Source organism: Mobula birostris, chromosome 12 (assembly GCF_030028105.1).
Source record: "Mobula birostris isolate sMobBir1 chromosome 12, sMobBir1.hap1, whole genome shotgun sequence".
Lineage (NCBI taxonomy): Eukaryota > Metazoa > Chordata > Chondrichthyes > Myliobatiformes > Myliobatidae > Mobula > Mobula birostris.
The window spans coordinates 83831425-83857493 of NC_092381.1; the positions used below are offsets into that span (position 1 = coordinate 83831425).

Sequence of the window (26069 nt, forward strand, 5' to 3'; positions counted from 1 at the left end):
CACTGTCATTATCATCAACTCAGCAGCAATAATGGAGCTGAATGAATTAGGTCCATTGTTGTCATTTCTGAACTTTGCCACAGGCAGTTAACAGAGGTTCTGGCAGATATCTTCAGCATCTCTCTGGACAGTTCACTGTCCCCATAGGCTTCAAGGCAGACACTGGTGCCCAAGAGGATGGCAGGTAACCTACCTTCGTGACTGCTGTCCAGTGGCATTGACCTCAACAATAATGAAGTGCTTTGAGTGGCTCATTATAGATCACATCAAATCCTATCTTCCTGCTTAATTGGACCTTTTCCAGTTCACTTATCACTCAACCTGGTCCACTGAAGATGCCAAAGTGTCCGCCTCCACTCCATCCTGTCCCACCTAGAAAATGGTGCTTTATACGCCAGGATGCTGTTCATCGACTTCAGCTCAGTGTTTACTACAATCATTCCTCAGAAGGTGGTGGGTAAGCTATCTTTCTTGGGTCTCAACACCTTTCTTTGTAACTGGATCTTTGGCTTCTTGACAGAAAGACCATGTTTGCAGCAATGTTTAGCTTCATCACGCTGAGCACCAGCACTCCTCCCACCAGGGTTGCATCCTCAGCCGCTGCTGTTCACACTGCTGACACATGACTGCTAGATCCAGTTCCAACCAAATCATTGTTCGCGGATGACACAACAGTGGGTAGCTGGCCTCACGACAATGACAACGAGAGGGCATATAGTGAGGAAGTAGAGTGACTCGTAGAATGGTGTAAGCACAACAACTTGAGTCTTAATGTGGACAAGACTAAAGAGATGACTTCAGGAAGGTGTAGACTAACCATTCCTCTTTGCACATAAATGGCTCCTCTGTGTGGAGAGAGTTAGGAGCACCAAGTTTCTGAGTGTACACAATGGACAATATCACCTCGTTAGTCATGAAAGCACAGCAGCACCTCCACTACCTAAGGAGATTAAGGTAAGAGAGGATCTCAGATCACCCCTCTCTTCCCCTCCCCACATACACATTCTAACCAATTTTTATAAGAGTACTATTGAGAGTCTCCTGACCAGCTGCATCACTGTCCGGTACAGGAATTGCAAGGCATCTGACCACAAGACCCGACAAAGGATTGTGAAGAATGCTGAGAAGATCATCAGGGTTACTGAGAGCAATGAGTACACAGGGCCTTTAGCATTGTCAGTGATCCCTCCCATCCGTCCAATCTCTTTGACCCCCAACCATCAGGCAGGAGGTACCGTAGCTTTAGGCAAGGACTGTTAGGATGGGAAACAGCTTTTTCTCTCAGGCCATGAGAATTACTGAAGTCCCTGCTGCCACCCAGGCCTCAACATATATGATGTGCCAGTAATGTCACATTGTTACACTGTTTACTTTTTAACTTGTGACATAAATGCACTTTGATATTTGTTCATTTACTTTTTTGGTAATATTACTTGATGTGTTGTGTGTGAGTTATATGTAGCGTGCTGTGCACCTTGATCTGGAGCAATATTCCCTCTAATTTGTAATGACCTCTGTCTTGTGCTGTGCAATTTTTTTGCCCAGTGACAGCAACACCTACACACTGAATTTTTAAGTGGAAGTAAACGTGAAGCTGATTTAAGGATAATAAGCCATTCCACTTTAACTGAACTAGCAGTTCTTTTGCGCTTCACACTCTTTGTTTCTTTGGAACTCGACATAGTGAATCAATAATTTCTTCAATAAGAAGAAGAAGAATATCTTTATTGTCATTGTTGTGGAGCAATGAAACACAGTTTAGCAGCTCAACGTTTTGCAGCATGACAAGGAATATATACATAAAATAAACTCTAAAACCTCAGGAGTGCAGTCCAAAATTAATAATAAATGGATTGGGGGGTAGGACTATTACACACCTGCCATTCCTGGAAGTGTGATGCATTTAGCTGCCGCCGTCTTAGGAGGGGGGCAGGAGAAGGGAAGGGGGTGTTATACATTTCACTGCTTGTGGGTAGAAGCTGTTAAGGAGTCTCTTTGTTTTCGTCCTTAATGCTCTGTATCTCTTCCCAGAAGGTAGAGGGGAAAATAGGTGATGTCCAGGGTGAGTGGGATCCTTTGAAATACAAGTAGCCTTCTTTTGAAGTCTGCCAATATAAATGTCTCTGAGGGAGGGTACCCTCACCACCTCCTTGGTTTTTGTGATGTTCAAGTCCAGGTTATTATGACAACACCATTCTGTCAAATGCTGTACCTCCTCCCTATAGGCTGTCTCATCACAGTCTGATATGATACCTATTAGGGTGTATCGTCAGCAAATTTGACAATGGTGTTGGTGGAGTGAATGGTAGAGCAATCATGGGTGAAAAGAGAATAGAGGATGGGGCTGAGAACACACCCCTGTGGTGTAACGGTGTTCAGGATGAGAGTAGATGATGTGTTTTCTCCCATCCTGACACTTTGGGGTCTGTTACTCAGAAAATCCAGTATCCATGAGCACAGTGAACTGCCAAGGCCCAGGTTGCTCAATTTCTGCACCAGTTTGTAGGGGATGACTGTATTAAAAGCTGAGCTGTAGTCCACAAACAACATTCTTACATAGGTGTTATCCTGATCCAGGTTTGTAAGGGCTGTGTGGAGAGCTGTGATGACTGCATCCTCTGTCGATCTGTTTGCACGATACGCAAACTGGTATTTATCAAGGTCAGCAGGTATGGCAGACTTAATATAAGACAGTATGAGTCTCTCAAAACATTTCATGATGATAGGAGTTAGAGCAACTGGGCGATAGTCATTAAGGCAGTTCACTGTACTTTTCTTTGGTATGGGTATTATTGTGGCTGACTTAAGGCAGGTGGGGACTACAGACTGTAGTAGCGAGAGGTTGAAGATGGTAGTAAGTACTCCCACTAGTTGATCTGCGCATTGTCAACATTGTCCGCATCAGAAACCGGAAAAGGAAATGTGATTGTGTATGATTGTAAAATATACTTAATATACCAATGAAGTAGTGGGTAGCAATCTTTTGTGCAGTTTAATTTACCTTGTGCACTTGTAGCAAAGTGTGTGCGCACGTGCACACCTTAGAGGGAACATTGGTCCAGAGGAACGTTGCTTCGTTTGATAGTATACATATATATGGTTGAAATGACAATAAACTTGAACTTGAGGCTTTAGACATCTCTCTTCTTTTATGAAAAGCTTAGCTGAACATTGTCTATTTTCAGTCTTTCATGAGATTTACTTTTACTCATTTTTGCTTTATTGGTGTGATGCTCTTTTACATCCAGGATGTTGAAAAAACTGAAAGAGTGCCTCCTTAAAATGTTGCATTCCTCTTAAGGGAGCAGAATGCTAGTAATGAATTAAGGCAAGGAACTGCAGAAATTTGAAATAGTGACAATTTAAGAAGGGAAATGTATAAAGAAAGAAATACTTGTATTCATATGCTGTCTTTCACATTCATATTTGTACGTTGCAAAGTAACAAAGCCAGTGAAATACTGTATTTCCTAGGTGTTGTCACTTAAAGCCAGTGAAATACTGTATTTCCCAGGTGTTGTCACTTAAAGCCAGTGAAATACTGTATTTCCCAGGTGTTGTTACTGTTGCAAGGTCAGCACTATGCATTTGGAAGCTTGTAGCAAGAATTCAGTCTGACATAATTTAGCTGTTGCTCAAAATAAAAGCTATTCCTCTTATCCTTGTTTAGGCTGGAGAGTGAAATTACAGCTTTAGCTGTGAAGCTGATAGAGCTTAGTAAAGGGGCCATTTAATGCAGCTGATTTTCCTGGCAATGATCTCTTCATTGTCACATTAATTTTTGTAATACCTTACTATTCCAATTATCTACCCTGTTTCCTACATTAGTATTGACTTAAAAATTTGACTTTACCTGCTCTCAAGAAGGCTAAAATCAATTGTGAAATGGCAATATAGCATGAGTGATTTCCACTGGGGTGTATCTTCTGATGCATTACATGTTGCAACGAAGTGCACTATATTCTAAAAAAAATAGAGTTCATTCACTTTAATCTCAGCAAAGAACAGCATTCATGCATAGATTTACTGGGTCCAATTTCATACATGAACTACTGTACATTATATGCCAAACTTTCTGAGCATTAAATACACACCTAATGATATTGTTATTCTCACAGCGCATGTGTACATAGAACATAGAAAATCTACAGCTCATTGCAGGCCCTTCGGTTCACAATGTTGCACCAACCACGTAACCTACTCTAGAAACTGCTTAGAATTTCCCTAGCGCATAGCCATCTAGTTTTCTAAGCTCCATGTACCTAAGAGGCTCTTAAAAGACCCTATTATATCCGCTTCCACCACTGCCGTTGGCAGTACATTCCACACACCCTCCACTCTGTGTGAAAAACTTACCCCTGACATCTCCTCGGTACCTATTTACAAGCACCTTAAAACTATGCCCCCTTAAGTTAGCCATTTCAGCCCTGGGAAAAAGCCTCTGGCTATCCACGTGATCAATGCCCCTCATCATCATATACACCTCTATGATGAACCAATTCAACAAATTCAACCAATTTCCCCCGGGATCAATAAAGTATGACTATGATTATGACTATCAGGTCACCTCTCATCCTCCGTCACTTCAAGGAGAAAAAGCCAAGTTCACTCAACCTATTCTCATAAAGTACACACGCCAATCCAGGCAACATCCTTGTAAATCTCCTCTGCAGTCTCTCCATAGTATCCACTATATTTGATACAATGGAAACTTTGGCCATTTCAAAAACCAGTGGTAAAAACCAATTACCTACCAACTCCCAAACAGAAGAGATTCTACAGATGCTGGAAACTCATGGCAACGCACACACAATGCTGGGGGAGCTTGGCAGCTCAGGCAGAACCTATGGAGATTCAGCATTGGACTGAGACCCTTCAGGGCTGGGAAGGAAGGAGTAGACACCAGAATAAAATGATGGAGGAGGGGGATGGAGGACTAGCTAGCAGATGATAAGTAAAGTCAGGTGGTGGGAAAGGGAATGAGTCGGAGAAGAAGGAATCTGATAAGATACGTGAAGCCAGGTGAGGGAGAAGGTGGGTGGGTGGGAGGGGAGAGAGATGAAGAGAGAAGCATGGAGCTAATAGGTAGAAAAGGTAAAGGCCTGAGGAAGGATGAATCTGATAGGACAGGTGAGTGGACCATGTGAGAAAGGGAAGAAGGAGGGGCGCCAGGTCAAGATGATAGGCAGGTGAGAAGAGGCAAGGAGCCTGAGTGGAGAATAGAAGAAGAGGGAAAGAGAGAGAAAAAAATTGCTGGATGGAGAAATTGATGTTCATGTCATCAGGTTGGAGCCTACCTCGACCTACCACCTCCTGTATGAAAAAGGCTTATGGTACAATTCAGTGCATCTTACAAAGAACCAAAACATTAGGATTGGAATAAAGTTTTATATTAATGCATAATAGAAGTAAATGGTGAAGCACTGAATTATCTATGGCAGTTTTATAAAAGAACACATTAACAGATTAAAATGACATTTGAAACAGTTAACTGTTATTTTAATGAACAATACCTGATTTGGTACTGAAGGAGGGGCTGTAAAAGATCATGTGACCTCACACTTTCAAAATAATACCGCATCATAAAAAAGTATTTTGTAAAGACCTTAACTGTTTTGTGATTTCGAATTGTAAATCTGTCAGCACAATTTAATTGCATACATTTGATTTTTAATTTTTTGTATTTTATAATTTAAAGACTCAAGGAAAATATAACTAGTCAGTTAATGTTGTTATTTCCTATTCCTGGATTGTTATATAAAGTGGATTTTGGATGTTTGTAAACAAATACATTTTCATATTTTACATCTTAACACTTACACTTTGATTGGAGTTCGCAATTTCTTGTGTTTGGCTCATATACCTCTAAGCCTTGCCCCTCCATGTATCTATCCAAGTGCTTCTTAAATTATACTATTGAATGTGTCTCAACCACTTCCTCTAGCAGCTTGTTCCAAACACTCACCATCCTCTGTGTGGAAAAAGTTGCCTCCCAGGTCCCTTTTAAGTCTTTCCCCTCTCACCCTAAATCTATGTCCCTAGTTTTGGTCTCCCTTAACCTCAGGAAAAGACTGACTGCCCACCTTATTTGTGCCTTTCATAATTCTAAATATTTTTATGAAGTCACGTTTCAATTCTCATATGTTCCAAGCGTGACGACAAACCAAGTTATCAGAAGATTGATGCTGATGTGAGAGATAAGGGAGACAAATGGAGAAACATTCAAAATGTTATTGAGAGAGGAGAGAGATAACGAAAAGAGATACAATTCAGAATAGTGACAGACCGGTTGCTTTGAACCTGAACTGTTTGAAGTTTGATGGACAGGCGATGCCCCAGCAGGGGGATAAAAAGAACAGGTTCGCTAAGGCATGACACACCACGAGATCACGAGATAATGAGTCCCTGGAAGAGCAGTGTGCCCCCACAAGTTGGTGGGAGTTTGGAGGTCTGGTTCGAGGGAACCGACCATAGACTTGACAGGGTGAAAAGGTACGATTGGCGGGAACCTGGTGTGTGTATCCGCCCTTGCCTGGGTGCCGGGTTCACCAAGGAAGAACTGTCATATCCGGAACGGAGGGGTCACAGTCGGTGACCACAGCGGGATAGAAGACATAAAAGGGTCCGCCCGAAAGCCAACTGCGAAGAACATCAAAGGTTTGCTTGAATCAAAATTTGCATTTCTCTCTCTCTCTCTCCAACGGCACAACAGCAATTACTGCAAACTGTACTAAGCTGAACTGAATTCTGCGTCACTTGAGACTGATCATTTTACCCCTAGACTGCGATAGAGCTTGGTTGATTCCTATTACCCCTAGTTCTGTATACATGTGTGTTTTATCATTGCTAACCTGTTGCATTTATATCCTTACAATTAGAGTACTGTGTTACTTATTTCTTTAATAAAACTTTATTAGTTTCCAGTAATCCAGACTCCAACTAGTGATCCATTTCTGCTGGTTTGGCAACCCAGTTACGGGGTACGTAACACAAGGAATAAAGACCTAAACTAGCCAACCTCTCCCTATAACACAGGCCCTCTAGTCTCGGCAACATCCTTATAAAGCCTTTCTGTACTCTTTTCCAGTTTAACCACATATTTTCTGTAAGGAGGTGACTAAAATTGTACAGGGTACTTCCTGACTGATGAAGGCCAGCATGCTAAACACGCCTTTAACCACTGCCTACCTGTGATGCTGCTTTCAATCAACAACCCAGTTGTACTCTTAACTCCCTCTTCTATTACACTCTAAAGCCCCACATTCATTGTACAAGTCCCATGCTGGTTTGATTTTCCAAAATGCATCACTCACAATTATCTATATTGAAATCAATTTGCCACTCAATAGCCCACTTCCTTAAGTAATTAAGATCCCTTGTAATCTACAATAAGCTTCTTCATTACCAAAAGCGGCACCTAATTTTGTGTCATCCGCAAACTTATTGAACAAGCCCTGTGCATTCCAATCCGAATCATTTAAATAAATAGTGAATAGCAAGGGTCCTAATACTGACCCCTGTGGCACACCACTAGACACTGGCCTCCAGTTACCACTACGACCCCTACTCCTACTTCCGAGCCAATTTAGAACCCACCTTACTAGCTCTCCTGGGAGTCCTTGAGACCTAATCCTCCAGACCAACCTATCATGCAGGACCCTCAGCTCAGAAAGGAAGGAGGGAAAAGAGGAGAGCAGTAGTGCTAGGGGATTCGATAGTTAGGGGGACAGATAAGATGTTCTGTGGGAGAGATCGAGAATCCCAGATGGTCTGTTGCCTCCCTGGTGCCAGGGTCCGCAATATCTTGGTATTTTCAGGAGTGAGGGTGAGCAGCCAGATGTTGTGGTCCATGTGAGGACCAATGACATAGATAGGAGTAGGGTTGAGGTCCTGAAGAAGGAATATAGGGAGTTAGGAAAGAAGTTAAAAAGCAGGACCTCAAGGGTGGTAATCTCGGGATTGTTGCCTGTGCCACGAGACAGAGAGGGTAGGAACAGGAAGTTATGGCAGATGAATGCGTGGCTGAAGAGTTGGTGCAGGGGACAGGGGTTCAGATTTCTGGATCATTGGGATCTCTTCTAGGGAAGGACTGACCTGTACAAAAAAGACAGGCTGCACCTGAACTGGAAAGGGACCAATATCCTGGTGGGCAGGTTTGCTAGAGCTGTTAGGGAGGGTTTAAACTGGTTTGGCAGGGGGGTGGGAATCAGAATGTGAGTGCAGAGATTAGGGTAGAAGGACAAGGGCATGATGCTATGTGTTCTGAGTTGGTGAGGAAGGACAGGCAGGGGACAAAACATAAATGTAGCCAGTTAGAGGGGTTGAAATGTGTCTAGTTCAATGCTAGGAGTATTAGGAATAAAGGGGATGGCTTAGAACATGGATCAGTATGTGGAACTATGATGTTGTGGCCATTACTGAAACTTGGCTGGAGGAAGGGCAGGATTGGCTGATGCAGGTACCGGGGTTTAGGCGTTTTAAAAGGAATAGGATGGGAGGTAGAAAAAGTGGGGGGAGTAGCATTACTGGTCAGGGATAGTATCACGGTTATAGAAAGGGAGGACACTGCAGAGGGAGTGTCCACTGAGTCGGTGTGGGTGGAAGTCAGAAATAGGAAGGGATCAATCACTGTGCTGGGAGTAGTCTTATAGGCCCCCAAATAGCCCTCGGGACACCGAGGAGCAGATAAGCAGGCAGATTTTAGAATGGTGCAGGAAATACAGGGTTGTAATTATGGGTGATTTCAACTTCCCTCATATTGACTGGCACCTCCTGACTGCAAGGGGGATAGATGGTGCTGAATTTGTCAGGTGTGTTCAAGAAGAATTCCTGACACAGTATGTGGACCGGCCAACGAGAGGAGAGGCCACACTGGATCTAGTTCTGGGTAATGAACCTGGTTAGGTGGCAGACCTCTTGGTGGGGGAGTATTTTGGTGAGAGTGACCACAATTCCCTTAGCTTCAGCATAGCTATGGAAAAGGATAAAAACAGACAAAATGGGAAAGTGCTAAACTGGGGAAGGGCTAACTATGAAGGGATGAGGCAGGAACGAGCGAGAGTAAATTGGAAACAGATATTCAAAGGTCAAGGCACAGAAGTAATGTGGAGGAAGTTTAGGGACCACTTGTGCTGGGCTCAGGATAGGTTTGCCCCACTGAGACAAGGAAAAAATGGTAGGAAAAGGGAACTGTGGCTGACAAAACACGTGAGGCAACTCGTCAAGAGGAAGAAGGAAGCATATGTATGATATAAGAAGCAGGAAGCAGGAGGGGCTCATGAGAAATATAGGGTAGCCAGGAGTGAGCTTAAGAAAGGATTTAGGAGAGCTCGAAGGGGGCATGAGAAGGCCTTGGCATGTCGGATTAAGGAGAACCCCAAGGAGTTCTATGCGTATGTGAAGAACAGAAGAATGACAAGAATGAAGGTGGGGCCGCTAAAGGATAAAGAAGGCAACATGTGCCTGGAGGCGGAGGAGGTTGGGGAGGTCCTAAATGAATACTTTGCTTCAGTATTCACAAGTGAAAAGGACCTTGATCAGGGTGAGGTCGAAATAGAACAGGCCTGTGTGCTGGACAATGTGGAGATTAAGGAAGAAGAAGTGTTGGATCTTCTTAAAACATCAAGATTGATAAGTCCCCAGGTTGCTGTGGGAAGTGAGAGAAGAGATAGCTGGAGCAGTAGCTATGATCTTTGAATCCTCTTTGGCTGCAGGGGAGGTGCCGGAGGATTGGAGAATGGCAAATGTAGTTCCCTTGTTTAAGAAAGGTAATAGGAAGAATCCTGGGAATTATAGACCAGTGAGTCTTACTTCGGTGGTCTGCAAACTATTGGAAAGAATTCTTAAGGATAGGATCTGTAAGCATTTGGAGAAGTACAGTCTACTCAAGGATAGTCAGCACGATTTTGTGAAGGGATGGTCGTGCCTCACGAGCCTAATTGAGTTTTTTGAAGAGGTAACAAAAGAAATTGATGAGGGTAGGGCGGTAGATGTGGTCTACATGGATTTTAGCAAGGCATTTGACAAGGTCCCCCACGAGAGACTCATCCAGAAAGTCTGGAGGCATGGGATCAGTGTTGGCTGTTTGGATAAAAAATTGGCTTACAGGAAGAAAGCAGAGGGTAGTAGTGGAAGGAAAGTATTCTGCCTGGAGGTTGGTGACTAGTGGAGTGCCGCAAGGATCTGTACTGGGACCCCTGCCCTTTGTGATTTTTATAAATGACCTAGATGAAGAGGTGGAAGGATGGGTGAGTAAGTTTGCAGATGACACGAAGAATGGAGGAGTTGTGGATGGAGCTGTAGGTTGTTGACGGTTACAAGAGGATATAGGCAGGATGCAGAGTTGGGCAGAAAAGTGGCAGATGAAGTTCAATCCGGATAAGTGTGAGGTGATGCATTTTGGAAGGACAAACCAGAAGGCTGAGTACAGGGTTAAAGGTCAGCTACTTAAGAGTGTGGATGAACAGAAGGACCTTGGGGTTCAAATCCATACATCCCTCAAGGTCACTGTACAGGTTGATAGGATAGTTAAGAAGGCCTATGGGATGCTAGGCTTCATTAATAGGGGGATTGAGTTCAAGAGTAGAGAGGCCATGTTGCAACTCTACAAATCTCTGGTGAGACCACACTTAGAGTATTGTGTTCAGTTCTGGTCACCTCATCATAGGAAGGATGTGGAAGCTATGGAGAGGGTGCAGAAGAGATTTACCAGATGTTGCTTGGAGTGGAAAACAAGTCTTATGAGGCAAGGTTAGCAGAGCTGGGACTTTTTCTCTTTGGAGTGTGGAAGGATGAGTGGGGTCTACAAGATTATGAGAGGTATAGATAGGGTGGATGGCCGGTACCTGTTTCCCATAGCAAACACCAGAGGGCATATGTACAAAGTTAAGGGAGGGAAGTTTAGGGGAGACATCGGGTGAGTTTTTTGCACAGAGAGTTGTGGGTGCTTGGATTGACTTGCCAGGGATGGTAGAAGAGGCTAAAACATTAAGGGTATTTAACAGCCTCTTGGACAGGCACATGGATGAAAGAAAAATAGAGGGTTATGGGGTAGTGTGGGTTTAGTACTTTTTTTTAAGGAATATATGGGTCGGCTCAACATCGAGGGCCGAAGAGCCTGTACTTTGCTGTAGTATTCTAGTGTCTAGTGTCTAGTGACCTTGTCAAAGGCCTTGCTAAAATCCAAATAGACCAGTGGTTCCCAAAGTGGGCAAATGCGCCCCCTTGGGGGTGGTGGGAGTTTTTAAGGGGGCAATAAAGACAAAGGGGGTGGTAGTAAGAGGGGGCAGCTGAGGGGTTACAGGCTTAATTTAGGAAACATATTAATTATTATAGGCATTTGGTCCTCAGTGCCTCATAATTTATTACAATGATCATGTAATCACTTCATCTCTTGCTTACTCACCATTCTCTTAGACGTCTTGAAGTTCATTATAGTTGTTCAAAAGCAATGTGACACTTCTGTATTTGGCATATCATGATGAATCTGGACTGCTGAAATCATGTTATTTTCAGACCCGGCCAGTGCAGCATTGTCGTTCACTACTGTAGTGCAGCATTAGATAGTGAAATTCCCATACTCTAATCACTGTTCCTGTGAATTAATGTCTTGTGCTCAATGGGGAAAGTTCAGAATTTTCCCTTTTGAATGGTCTTGACTGCATTTCACTAGACCATGGCCCAATCAAGTACTTTACATAGCTTCAGGCAGAGAGTCAGGTTTTGCCTGAGCTGTGAAGACATCATTACTTTCCCTTTATTGATCGCAGTCCTTGAGGTTGGACTTAAATGATCGCCAATTGACTGTGGTCGTTAATTCATGATGAAAAAGGCAGAAGCAGGTCACACAAAAAAGAAGTGTACACAGTACAATGTGGAGTATCTGAAATATGGACTTATACCAGCACAAGCAACCAACAGCAGCCAATGTATTTGTTGTAATGAATAAATTATTTTTCAAATGAGTCTATAAAATCATCCAGGCTCCTTGAACATTTGAAGGTAATTCACTCTGATAAAGCAAACAAGAACTTAGCTTATTTTCAGTCACTTCATGAAAACCTTCAGAAACAGAAAACACTTCAAAAGATGTTTGTTAGCACCTCATCAAAACAGTGATGGTTTGTGTGGTGCATTCAACATTTCATTGTACATTGCTCAATCTGGAAAACTCCAGACATTTGGAGAAGAACTGATTCTGCCGGCAATAAGAGAGGTTCTGAGTATTGTTTTGCATAAATCTCAATCCAAATAATTAAAGTGATTCTACTCAGTGACAGCTCTGTTCAAAGACAAACAGATGGAATGTCTGAGAATGTGGAAGACACATTGTGCAGCGTACTTAGGACAATAGAATTTGCTCTGCATTTGGATGAGTCAACCTTTGTTTACATATTTACCATTCAGTGTGTAATTTACAGACAACATCTTGTCACAAAAAACCTGTGGTTGGCTGCACTAATCAAAAAATACTGTTGCAGAAACATAGAAAACCTACAGCACAATACAGGCCCTTTGGCCCACAATGCTGTGCCGAACATGTACTTTAGAAATTACCTACGGTTACCCATAGCCCTCTATTTTTCTAAGCTCCATGTACCTATCCAAGAGTCTCTTAAAAGACCCTATTGTATCTGCCTCCACCACCGTTGCCAGCAGCCCATTCCACGCACTCACCATTCTCTGCATAACAAAAATTACCCTTGACATCTTCTCTGTACCTACTTCCAAGTACCTTAAAACTGTGCCCTCTCGTGTTAGCCATTTCAGCCCTGGGAAAAAGCCTCTCATCATCTTATACACTTCTATCAGGTCATCTCTCACCCTCCGTCCCTCCTTGCAAATCTCATCTGTACCCGTCTATAGTTTCCACATCCTTCCTGTAGTGAGGTGACCAGAACTGAGCACTACTCCCAAGTGGGGCCTGACCAGGGTCCTTATAGCTGTAACATTACCTCTCAACTCATGAGCTCAATCCATGGTTGATGAAAGCCAATACACCGTATGCCTTCTTCACAACACAGTCAACCTGCGCTGTAGTTTTGAGTGTCGTATGGACCCCAAGATCTCTCTGATCCTCCACACTGCCAAGAGTCTTACCATTAGTGCTATATTCTGCCATCATATTAAACCTACCAAAATGAACCACCTCACACTTACCTGGATTGAACTCCATCTACAATTTCTCAGCCCAGTTTTGCATCCTGTTATTGTCCCACTGGTAAGCTCTGACAGCCCTCCACACTATCGACAACACCCCCAACCTTTGTGTCATCAGCAAATTTACTAACTCATCCCTCCACTTCCTCAGCCAGGTTATTTATAAAAATCACGAAGAGAAGAGGACCCAGAACTGATCCCTGAGGCACACCACTAGTCACCAGCCTCCATATAGAATATGACCGGTCTACAACCACTCTGTCTTCTGTGGGCAAACTAATTCTGGATCCACAAAGCAAGGTCCCCTTGGATCCCTTGTCTCCTTACTTTCTCAATAAGCCTTGCATGGGGTACCTTATTAAATGCCTTGCTGAAATCCATATACACTACATCTACTGTTCTACCTTCATCAATGTGTTTAGTCACATCCTCAAAAAATTCAGTCAGGCTCGTAAGGCACGACCTGCCTTTGGACAAAGCCATACTGACTATTCCTAATCATATTATGCCTCTCCAAAGGTTCATAAATTCAGCCTCTCAGGGCCTTATCCATCAACTTACCAACCATTGAAGTAAGACTCACCGGTCTATAATTTCTTGTGCTATCTCTACTCCCTTCCTTGAATAAGGGAACAACATCTGGAACCCTCCAATCCTCCGGAACCTCTCCCATCCCCATTCATGATGCAAAGATTATTGCCAGAGGATCAGCAATCTCCTCCCTCACCTCCCACAATAGCTTGGGGTATATCTCGTCCAATCCCAGTGACTTATCCAACTTGATGCTTTCCAAAAGCTCCAGCACATCCTCTTCCTTAATATCTACATGCTCAAGCTTTTCAGTCCATTGTAAGTCATCTCTACAATCGCCAAGGTCCTTTTCCGTAGTGAATACTGAAGCAAAGTATTCATTAAGTACCTCCAGTACCTCTTCCGGTTCCATATAGTGGTAAATAAGATCAAGTCCCCTGCATTCAATTCTCAACTATTTTGGGAACTTTGTATTGAGAATGTTGATCAGCTTGGATGCATCCTATTACACACAGAAGTCAGGTGGCTCTCAAAAAGAAACAGCCTTATGTGCTGTTTCAAACTGATAAAATTCTTTGAAGACTTGAACACTTCATTCAGTAATCCATTCAAGAATATTAGGCATGACATTGCTTATTGGTCACAACAAAGTTTAATGGAATCATCTTCAATTGCAAGGAAATAATGTGAATCTTATCAAAGTCAAATCAGTTGTCTCCACATTTCTGTCCAAGTTAACCCTATTTAAGTTCAACATTGGCGATCGTGACCTTTTCAAATTTCCGAGCCTCTGAGTTGGAAGAGAAAGAAAGAATACCAGATGATGATCTTCAAGTATACTGTGCCCACCTGGGTGAGCTGAATAAAGATTTCAGAATCTTCTCTTGATCCTAATTCCAGATTGGGTAATAAATCCATTCCTGAACACTTGTAATGAGGAATTAACAGGAAGGATGAAGGCAAAACTGATCTTGGTACAAAATGCCTGAGCTGAAGCTCAGAAAATCATAAAGACCTTTGGTTTCAGAAATAAATCTCTGAACATTATTGTACACTGTCGAAAAATAACACGATGTTCTTTAATGCCTTCCCAAAATCATATTTAGTGGAGCACAGTTTTGGTGTAATCACCCAATTCTTTCAAAACAACGAAACAGACCACAAATTACTAAATGTAGGAATCTGAGGCTTCTTCTGAGTGATATTCAACCTGATGTTGAGAAGCTGATATCACTGCACCAAGCCCATCCATCTCATTGAAAGGTTTAAAAGCAATGAAGTGAATAGTTGGACTACGGATGTACACACTAAAATTGTTGATGAAAATTGTTTTAACTGTAATTAAATGAACAAAATTATTTGTATTGTTAAATAGATTTGAAAAGGTTCTGCAATTATTTGTCACTGCTTTGAATTTGTAGTTACTATTTTCTTTCACTGTGCATCGTAGATCAAAATTCTTCATAGTTTTATGTAATGACCAGAAAAGGAGAGGATGTGCTTTGGGAGCCAAAGGGCTAGTAACCCAAAGGGCTAGGAACCACTGCCATAAATCTAGCCCTCTAGTTCTTGATAACCCAAATCTGGGAAAAAGGCTGAATGTATTCCCCCTCGTTAGAGATGGCACTGTTAACTGGCGACTTTGCATGTGCTTTCCCAAGCAAACTGCCCTCTCCACTATCCTATACCCGAGAAACCCTTCTATACCTCCAATTTCGCAAGATCAAGATCAACAACGCCCTGGCGAAGCAACTGACCCAGCTGGAGACCACCGTGCCAGAACTGCTTCTTAAACTCCGGACAGCACCTGGACCGGACCAACGAGGCCAAACACATTCTAGGAGACCCGCGGTCTGCTACCGTGCCGGAGCACTTGGAGACACGGCCCATTCCGACCAGCACCTCTCTGGAACAGACAACCACATAGAAGTGACAGCAGAGACCTCAAGGTGCCCCAGACGCTTCCCTGGAGCGACCACCGTAAAGCCCCGTTGGTGGCCATCCACAGCTGCCGGAAGTGAGGCCTCCGAAGCCGACCTTGGAAATTGAGCCCGAGGCTCGGCTGGAGCAGAGGCCTCCACAACCATGACTCGGCTTAAGGACTTGTTTCAGCAAGGAGCCCAGCCATCAGGATTAAGTGTCAGCTTTGGGGCCCAACCCAATCGAGAGCCCGGGCCCCTGGCAGCTGGAAGAGGCAGCGGAGCCTCCCCCGTTACTCGGCCCGACCCAGAGTGCATGACGACGCGGCCCGCTGATTGATTCCCGCGGGACGCGTCCACCTACCTCAAAGAGCTGACAATAACACACTGCATTGATGGAAACCTGGAAAGATGCACTATTTACCAAGGAAGCGTGGAAAAAGAGCTGGGCTGCTGGTCAGATTGAAGCTAAGGGGCTTCAGGGTCCCTATGCCCACCATCCTACTAGCTAATGTGCAAGCCATAGAGAACAAGGTGGATGATCTTAAAGGGAGACTCACCTACTGCAGGGAGATGCAGAACTGCTGTGTATTCTGTTTCACCGAGACCTGGCTCTCCCCTGCCACCCCCGACTGTGCCATCCGACCGGAGGGATTTTTGATCCATTGGATGGACCACACGGTGTCTTTGGGCAAGACAAGGGGAGGTGGTGTCTGCCTACTGATCAACACTGCGTGGTGCTTGGACACAGTGGCACTGACAAGCTCCTGCAGCCCGGACCTGGAACACCTGTCGGTGAAGTGTCGTCCCTACTATCTGCCACGGGAATTCACCTGGGTCATACTGACGGCGGTCTACATTCCCCCCCAGGCGGATGTGGGGTGTGCTCTGAACATACTGTATGCCAACATCAGTGAACTTAAGACCAGGTATCCGGAGGCTTTGCTCATTACAGCCGGGGACCTTAACTAGGCCAACCTCAGAAAGACGCAGCCAAAGTTATACCAACATGTCTCCTGCCCCACTAGAGGCCCGAATATATTTGACCACTGCTACAGAGCAGTCAAGGATGCCTACTGTTCCGTCCCACGACCTCACTTCGGAAAATCGGACCATCAGGCTGTACTCCTCCTCCTGGCTTACAAACAGAAACTGAAGCAGGAGGTCACGGTATCAAAAGTAGTGTCGCGTTGGATGGAGGAAATGGATGAGGTCCTCCGTGACTGCTTTGAATCAGTGGACTGGTTAGTATTCAAGGACTTGGCAGCTAACCTCGATAAGTATGCCTCAGCTGTCTCGGACTTTATTTGGAAATGCACGGAGGACTATGTGTCTCGCAAGATGATCTGGGTATTCTCTAACTGGAAACCTTGGATGAATTATGAGGTCAAGACCCTTTTAAAGCCTAAGGCTGCAGCTTTTAGGCCCGGGGACACCAGTCGCTACATGGAATCCAGGCGTGAACTCCGGAAAGCCATTAAGGGCGCCAAGAGGCGATATCGAGCCAAGTTGGAAGTCCAGGCTAACCAGAGGGATGCCGGTAGACTATGGCAGGGTCTAAATGAGATCACTGGGCGCAAAGAAAAGGCTGGGAATATCAATAACTATGGCACTTCTCTTCCTGACGATCTTAATGTATTCTACACAAGATTCGAACAGAAGAGGACCCTCCCACTCCCTCCGGATGAACTGGACCTGGTGGCATCGAGATTCATCGTCACCGAGGAGGATGTTAGAAGGGCCTTCCTGAAGATAAATCCAAGGAAGGCGGTGGGCCCAGATGGTGTTCCAGGACGGGCTCTCCGGGCCTGTGCAAGCGAGCTTACTGACATCTTCAACTGCTCTTTGCTTCAGTCTAAGATCCCCTCGTGTTTTAAGAAGGCAACAATAATTCCAGTGCCGAAGAAGAGCAAGGTGGCATGCCTGAATGACTATCGACCTGTGACTCTGACATCAATTGCTATGAAGTGCTTCGAGAGATTGGTTATGGCACACATCAACCACAGCCTACCGGTCAACCTTGACACTTTGCAATTCGCCTACCAAAGCAACAGGTCAATGGCAGATGCCATCTCTCTGGCCCTACATTCCTCCTTAGAACACCTAGAGAATAAAGACACAATCGTAAGGCTCCTTTTCATTGACTACAGCTCTGCCTTTAATACCATCCTTCCAAGTAAACTGATTTCTAAGCTCCGAAACCTGTGCCTTAGCACTCAGATCTGTAGCTGGATCTTCAGCTTCCTCACAGATAGGACCCAGGCTGTAAAAATAGGGGACAAGCTCTCCTCTACAATCACTGTAAGCACCGGTGCCCCACAAGGTTGTGTACTCAGCCCCCTGCTGTTCTCACTGTACACCCATGATTGTGTAGCTAAGTTTCCATCAAACTCAATATATAAGTTTGCTGATGACACAACAATTGTAGGCCGTATCTCGGGTAATGTTGAGTTTGAGTACAGAGAGGAAATTAAGAACCTGGTGACATGGTGCGAAGACAATAACCTATCCCTCAATGTCAGCAAGACAAAGGAATTGGTTATTGACTTCAGAAGGAGTAGCGGACCGCACGACCCAATTTACGCCAGTGGTGCACAAGTGGAACAGGTCAAAAGCTTTAAGTTCCTCAGAGTCAATATCACAAATGACCTGACTTGGTCCAACCAAGCAGAGTTCACTGCCAAGAAGGCCCAACAGCGCCTTTACTTCCTGAGAAAACTAAAGAAATTTGGCCTGTCTCCTAAAACCCTCACTAATTTTTATAGATGCACCGTAGAAAGCATTCTTCTAGGGTGCATCACAACCTGGTATGGAAGTTGTCCTGTCCAAGACCGAAAGAAGCTGCAGAAGATTGTGAACACGGCGCAGCACATCACACAAACCAATCTTCCATCCATGGACTCACTTTACACCACACGCTGTCGGAGCAGTGCTGCCAGGATAATCAAGGACATGACCCACCCAGCCAACACACTTTTCGTCCCTCTTCCCTCCGGGAGAAGGCTCAGGAGCTTGAAGACTCGTACAGCCAGATTTGGGAACAGCTTCTTTCCAACTGTGATAAGACTGCTGAATGGATCCTGACCCGGATCTGGGCCGTACCCTCCAAATATCCGGACCTGCCTCTTGTTTTTTTTTGCACTACCTTACTTTCCATTTTTCTATTTTCTATTTATGATTTATAATGTAAATTTTTCATATTTACTAATTTTTACTATTTTTAATATGTAATATTTGTAATCCAGGGAGTGGGAAGCGCAGAATCAAATATCACTGTGATGATTGTACGTTCTAGTACCAATTGTTTGGCGACAATAAAGTATGGAGTATAAAATATGTCCTTGTTTTTTTATACATTTTTATTAGATCACTTCTCAGTCTCCTATGCTCTCAGGAATAAAGTCCTAGTCTGTCCAGCCCCGCCATATAACTCAGCCCCTCAAGTTCTAGTGGTATGTTTGTAAATGTTCTCTGCACTCTTTCTAGTTTAATAACATCTTTACTAAAGCAGGACGATCAAAACTGGACACGATACGAAGTGCAGTCTGGACAACCACATCATAATGTTCTAACTTTTACACTCAGTACCCTGACTTGTGAAGGCCAGCATGCCATGACTCTTTTTCACCACCCTGTCTGCCTGTGACTCCACTTTCAGTGAACAACATTCTTGTACTCCAAGATCACTCTGTTCTACAAAACTCCCCAGGGTTCTGCCACTCACTGTGAATTTCCTACCTGGATTTGACTTTCCAAAATGCAACACTATGCAATTATCCAGATTAAACTCCATTTGACATTCCTTCATCCATGATGGTCCCCTTGTAATTTTTGATAACCGCCTTCATTTTCCACCATACCACCAATTTTAGTATCAACTGCAAACTTACTAGTATATTTTTATCCAAGTGGTTGATATAGATGATAAACAATAATTGGCACAGCACTGACCCTTGAGCCACACCATTAGTCACTCCAGTCTGGGAAACAATCTTGTACCATCACCCACTGCCTTCAGCTAGCAAGTAGATTGTGATTCCAATTAGACATATCTCGCTGGATAGCATGTGATCTAACCTTCCAGAGCAGCCTACCAAATAGAACCTCATTAAAGGCCTTACTGAAGTCCATATAAATCACATGTTCCATTTACTATCCTTCCCTCTTTACCTTTCTTTGTCATCTCATCAAATAACTCAGTCGTTCCAGAACTTCACCAGTGGCTAAGAATGAAGCTGATCCCTCCACAGGGGTCTCTCCAGTTTCCTCCCCAACTCTCCCTCCCCCCATCCCACAATATCCAAGGATGCACTTGATCAGATCCTGAGGATTTGTCCACCTTCATGTTCTGTGAGGCTGTAAATGCCTCTTCTCCAGTATGCCTTGAAATATCTTCAAAGCTTCAAGCAAGCCACCCCTTAAGCTTCTAAATTTGATATAACACAGTTCTAATTTGTGTCAGTCTTCCATCTAATTTAATCTTTGGAGTATCTTTTCTGGTAAGTTTTGACTAAACTAAGACTAAATATTTTACCTGAAGTGTGGTGTCCAAAACTACTTGCAATGCTCCAGAAACAGAGGAGCCAGATCTTTGTGTAGCTCTTCCATGACTTTGTCTCATATTTCTACATATCCGATATGTTTACCATTTTAGCACTTAGAAAGTACTCTTTCCCTTATATATGCAAGGTGAATGACCTCACATTTCTATCTCTAATGTCTAACATCTAACAATTTTGATCCTGGGAAATAATCTGTGATTTTGCATATAAATAGATGCTGGCCATAAGTAATGATAACAGATTTAACCAAATATATCAACAGGTGTACAGTACTGTGCAAAAGCCTTAGGCACGTGTAAAAACATTCTGTAAAGTGATACTTTCAAAAATAATGAAATGAAAAGTTTATAAATATAAAAAATTACTGAAAAAGAGCAGTAAACAGTAAAAAACTAAACCAAATTAATATGTGGTGTGACCACCATTTGCCTTTAAAACTGCGTCAATTCCCTCAGGTACACTGTCATTCAGTGTTATAATAAAATCAGCTAGTAGGTTGTTTCAAGCATCTTGGAGAACTTGAATAAAGTTTGGACCAATCAGACACCCCCCCCCCCCCCCGATGGTATTGCTTGATGGATGAGAATTGGCTTGTATTTCTCAGCATTTAAGATTCCATTAATTCTGACCAGATCACCAGATCCATTGGCAGAAATGCAGCCCCAAACCTGCAGTGAGCCTTCACCATGCTTCCCTGTTGGCTGCAGACACTCATCTGTGTGGCACTCTCCAGCTCTTCTGCAAACAAACTGCTTCCTGTTTGGGGCAAAAATTTCAAATTTTGATTCATCAGTCCACAGCACTTACTGCCTTTGTTCAGAACTCCAGTCCTTGTGCTTTTGTGTGTGTGTGAGTCTTTTGGCTTTGGTTCTAATTTGAAGGAATGGCTTTTTGGCAGCAACTCTTCCATGAATTCCACTTCTGACAAGACTTCTCCAGACTGTAGAGGGATGTACTTGGATTGCAGTGGTTTCTTTGCATTCAGAACTGATAGCAGTGCTGGATACTTTTGAATTAGAAGGGAAGTCAGAATGATCAGCCATGATCACAGTGAATGGTGGTGCTGGCTCGAAGGGCTGAATGGCCTACTCCTGCACCTATTGTCTATTGATGTAACTCTCATCTGCTGCACACAGTTCTGTGACTGACCACTGCAATACTGATCCTCAACTTTGCCCATTTCTTTGTGTTTCTTCAGAAGACCTTGGACAGCACATCTTGAAATCCTTGTGTGCTGTGAAATTTCTGCTTAGGAGAGACTTTTCTGATGCAGGATGACAATTTTGTGTCTTGTTGCTATGCTCACTCCTGCCATGGTGCAAGAATTGATGATTTGAAAGTTAAACTGTCACATCTACCATACCCTCACCTTTTAGTTTGGTTGTCCTCTGCCCAGTTTGATTCCTTCTACACCCGTTTCTGTTTCAATTCATCAGATTAGTGCATTCAACTCATTATCATATTGATCATGAGCATCCTGCTTGTTATCTTTGTTTAATCATGCTAGGGCTGTATACCTACCAAGTAATCAAGTTATTTGAAATGTGGTCTGTTAGTTAGTATGTTACTTTCTTTAACAAAATAGAAACATTTCTCTGTAACATTTTTTTTGGAAAATGAATGTTTGGAAATCTAAAATTTGCTCTTTTCTGCTGACACACTAATGTAGAAGACAGAAAAGTAAACATCTAAATCAAAATTTATAGAAAAACCTAGGGTGCTTAAGACTATTGCACAGGACTGTATTTTAAAGTGATAAGTTGTTACCAAATCCGCTCAGTTAATACAATATGAACTGGTGATTTTAATTCTCAATTTTTGTTGGCAGGAAAATGAGAAAAAATATATGTTGCCTTTAGATAACCTGAAAATTCGAGATGTGGAGAAAAACTTTATGTCCAGCAAAAATGCGTTTGCACTTTTTAATACAGAACAAAGGTAAGAGTGCCAAAAAATAATGTTCTATTTAATGGGTTTGGAACTAGAACTTTCTCTTTAGCAGAAGTATATTATGTTCTAATACTTTTGACTACAACACTGTCTCACACACAAATTTTGTAAATTATTTATGTGGATGTGCTTAGATTTCATCTTATTGAATGCACTAGTTTCACAAAACAGCAATGCAATCTCTGTCTCACTATGTATTAGAACATATAAGGTAATTAGCCCCTTAAATTTAGTCTGCCATTCAATAAGATCATGACTAATCCTGGCCTCAACACTACTTTTGAGATACTTTGAAATCTAAGTATCTTTCTGTCTCTCCTTCTCAACTTTCTTGAGCAGAGAATTCCAAAGAGCTACAATTCTCTCTGAGGGGAAGTTACTCCTGATCTCCTTCTTAGATGTAGATCCCCTTTTTCTGGAGTTTATTGGTGCGAGAAGTTCTATTTACAAATACGTTAAAAGCATTAACAATGATTGACAACTGAGAAAATAGATGCAAAAAGCTAACATTTACTATGACATTTGTCTCAATTCTACCGACATTGTTTTTGCTCTCAGGCAATGGATTTGGCCATCCTCTGGCATCCCATACTGGTGATATCATCAAGTAGGCTGAGCCCTCAAGAAGTAAAATGTGTTATTTTAGTAACTTTTGAAAGAATTTGCAGATCATGAAATAAATATTGAGACATATGCATGGGATGAAGATTGAAGGTGAAACATCTCCACCAAATTTTAATTAATTTAACATCCATGGAATTTCAAAACATTCATTTGAGGCAATAACAGACTAGACATGTAAAATTTGACTTCAGGGTCAGAGAGGCCCTTTAACAGTAATGATGGATTTGTATATTATAAAAATTATTGATTAATGCAATTTAGTATAAAATATTCCATCAACACACATCAAAGTTGCTGGTGAACGCAGCAGGCCAGGCAGCATCTCTAGGAAGAGGTCGACTGCACCTCTTCCTAGAGATGCTGCCTGGCCTGCTGCGTTCACCAGCATCTTTGATGTGTGTTGCTGGAATTTCCAGCATCTGCAGAATTCCTGTTGTTTGCGATAAAATATTCCATGTTTTTTTTCTCTCCACAGTGGTACACATATTATTAATCAACCTTATTCTTAAGATTATAGAACATAGGAAAGTACAGCACAGTACAGGCCCTTTGGCCCACTAAGTTGTGTTGACCTTTTAACCTACACCATGATCAATCTAACCCTTCCCTCCCCTATAACCCTTCATTTTTCTTGCATCCTTATGCCTCTCTAAGAGCCTTTCAAATGTCCCTAATGTATCTGTCTCCAACACCACTTGGCAACACGTTACATGTGCTTACCACTCTATGTAAAATGCCTACTTCTGATATCCTCCTATACTTTTCTCCAGTCTCTTAAAATTAGGCCCCCTCATACTCTCCATTTCTGCCCAGGGAAAATGTCTCTGGCTAACCATTCGATCTACAGTATGTCTCTTAACATGTTCACCTCTATCAAGTCACCTTTCATCCTCCTTTACTCCAAAGGTAATAGCCTGCTCAGCCTATCCTTATAAAACGTGCTCTATAATCTAGGCAGTATCTTGGGGTCTGCCCAGGATTATGTTCTCCACAACATTATGTTGGAGCAGATTGTGAAGCAACACTTGCAATAACATTAACACTTGAATTAACAGGAGCATTTACTTGTGCATCTGGATCCTCCAGAGCAATCCTAGAGCCTATCTCAATAGCCTTGTTTTTTTTAACACAGTTTTTTTTACACTTTTTTACACTGTTGATCTGAAAGTTAAACCAGCAGTTCGACAGTACGGAACACGGAAGCAGCAGACAAGTCAGGAGCATTGGTAGAAGGTAGATCATGGAGATTTACATGTTTATATGGAAGCTGATAAAGCAAATTATTGGTTAACAACTTAATTGGAGAGAAGGAGAGTGTGGTGTGATTAATTCTTGAAAGATACAAAGAGTGGGAGGAAAACAGAAAAGCTAATGCAGCACAGTCAAAAGGCTGATAATGCCTTCATGCCTTTAGTTTTGGACCACTCCAGTGCTATTGGAAATGTGGAAATCTGGGGAGGAGGATTGAAGCAGAAATTTGTTGTGGAGCTGTAAATGGACCTGGAATGAATTTGGCAGCACTAGTTTGTGAGGACAGTGGGGGGGTGGGGGGGGGGGGCGGGATTGACAGCGTTATGGAAATGAGTAATGCATGCCAAAAGGGAGAAAATTACTTCTAATATCAGCTCCGTAGAGGCCAGGAAGGGATGCTGGATGGTTTCATTTTATGGAAATAGGAATCATGAGCAGAAGATATGCTATATGAATGATAGATCAAGAGAGTAAACAGAAAGAGAAAGGGATTCTGTGCTAGTATGAGAAAGAAACTAGGGTGGAGGTTTGGCAAAGTGCTAGAAATTGAGGAAAGTAATTAAACAAATCTTTCTGTCTTGGCAATAAAAGAATTTACATGTTTTATGTGAGGGAATTATAAAAGGAGGGGCCAAGAGTGAAAGCTTTAAATGCAATGAGTATAAAGAGGTCTTGGATAACGCTGGAGTAATATCCCGTGCTCAAGGTTGGGAAGAACCTGATGTAATTGAGCCAGATCAGTTGAACCCCATGCTCTTTTGTAACTCCTGCATTTAGTATATAGCAGTAATTATGTTTATTTTCATTAATATTTTCAAAATGAGCAATACAGGGGGAAAACTGCACACTGTACAGAAGGAAGCAACTGATATTCTAAAAGTGAAAAATCTGCAAGTACCAGAAACTGGAGATGGAAACAGAAAGTGCTGCAACTACTCAGCAGATCAGTGGCATTATATCTTTTAATAATTTCTTGTTGCAGTGTTTCCTGCTATGTTTTATGAATGTTGATGATTCAAAGCATAGGATTATAGATTCATGGACCATTGCATCACAGAAGGAGGCCATTTAGTCCATTATCAGTAGCTTCCTCGTGAGATCTGCACCATCTCAAAAGACAGTCATGAGCCAAATTTAATTCACTCCACACCTCATATAGCAAAGGTTAGAATACTGGATTTGGCAAAAGCTATGTGAGCAAACAGCATCCTGTGGTATTAGTACCCACCACATCTGCTCAGGCCAAGCTGTGCCTGTTCAAAGCAAAGTAAATTTATTATCAAAGTACATATTTGTCCTATACTGTACAACCCTGAGATTTGCTTTCTTGAGGGCATACACTGTAAATCCAAGGACCATGATAAAAATCAATGAAAGACTGCACCCAAAAGGACAGTCAAGCAACCAATGTGCAAAAAACAAACTCTGTGAATACAAAAGAAAAAAGAAGAAATAATCATAGTAGTAATAATAAGTCAGTAATAAATATCAAAAACATGAGATGAAGCCCCTGAAAGTGAGTCCATAGTTTGTAGAAATAGTTCAGTGATGGGGTGAGTTAAGTTATCCCACTGGTTCAAGAGCCTAATGGTTGATGGGTAGTAACTGTTCCTGAACCTGGTGATGTGAGTCCTGAGGCTCCTTTACCTTCTTCCTGATGGCAGCAGCGAGAAGAGAGAATGGCCTGACTGGTGGTATTCCTGAAGATGGATGCTGCTTTCCTGCAACAGCGCTTCATGTAAATGCGCTCAGTAGTAAGAGGTCTGTAAGCCTGATGGATTGGGCCAAATCCACTATTTTTGTAGGATTTTCCATTCTCGGGCATTGATGTTTCCATAGCAACCAGTTAATCTTCACCACACATCTATAGAAGTTAGTCAAAGTTTTAGATGTCATGCTGAATCTTTGCAAAATTCTTAGGAAACAGAGGCACTTCTGTATTTTCTTCATAATTGCACTTACATGCTGGGCCTAGGACAGGCCCTCTGAAATAATAACGCTGAGGACTTTAAAATTGTTGAACCTCTCTACCTCTGATTTCCCCCTGATGAGGACTGGCTCACAGACCTCCTTTT

The 26069-nt window shown here is 42.7% G+C and overlaps 1 protein-coding gene across 7 annotated transcripts in view; it reads left to right on the top strand.

Moving 5' to 3' along the window:
- LOC140206105 (dynamin-2-like) overlaps positions 1-26069 on the top strand; it is a 240816-nt gene that overhangs the window by 172739 nt on the left and 42008 nt on the right. For 5 of the 7 annotated variants that reach the window (XM_072274265.1, XM_072274266.1, XM_072274262.1 and 2 more), the window contains one exon: positions 21998-22107. The exons of 1 other annotated variant lie outside the window; for it this stretch is intronic. In XM_072274265.1, the coding sequence (XP_072130366.1) occupies positions 21998-22107 (110 nt within the window). Of the gene's footprint in view, positions 1-21997; positions 22108-26069 lie in introns of those variants that run through there. One more of the 7 variants, XM_072274269.1, reaches the window with a different exon arrangement.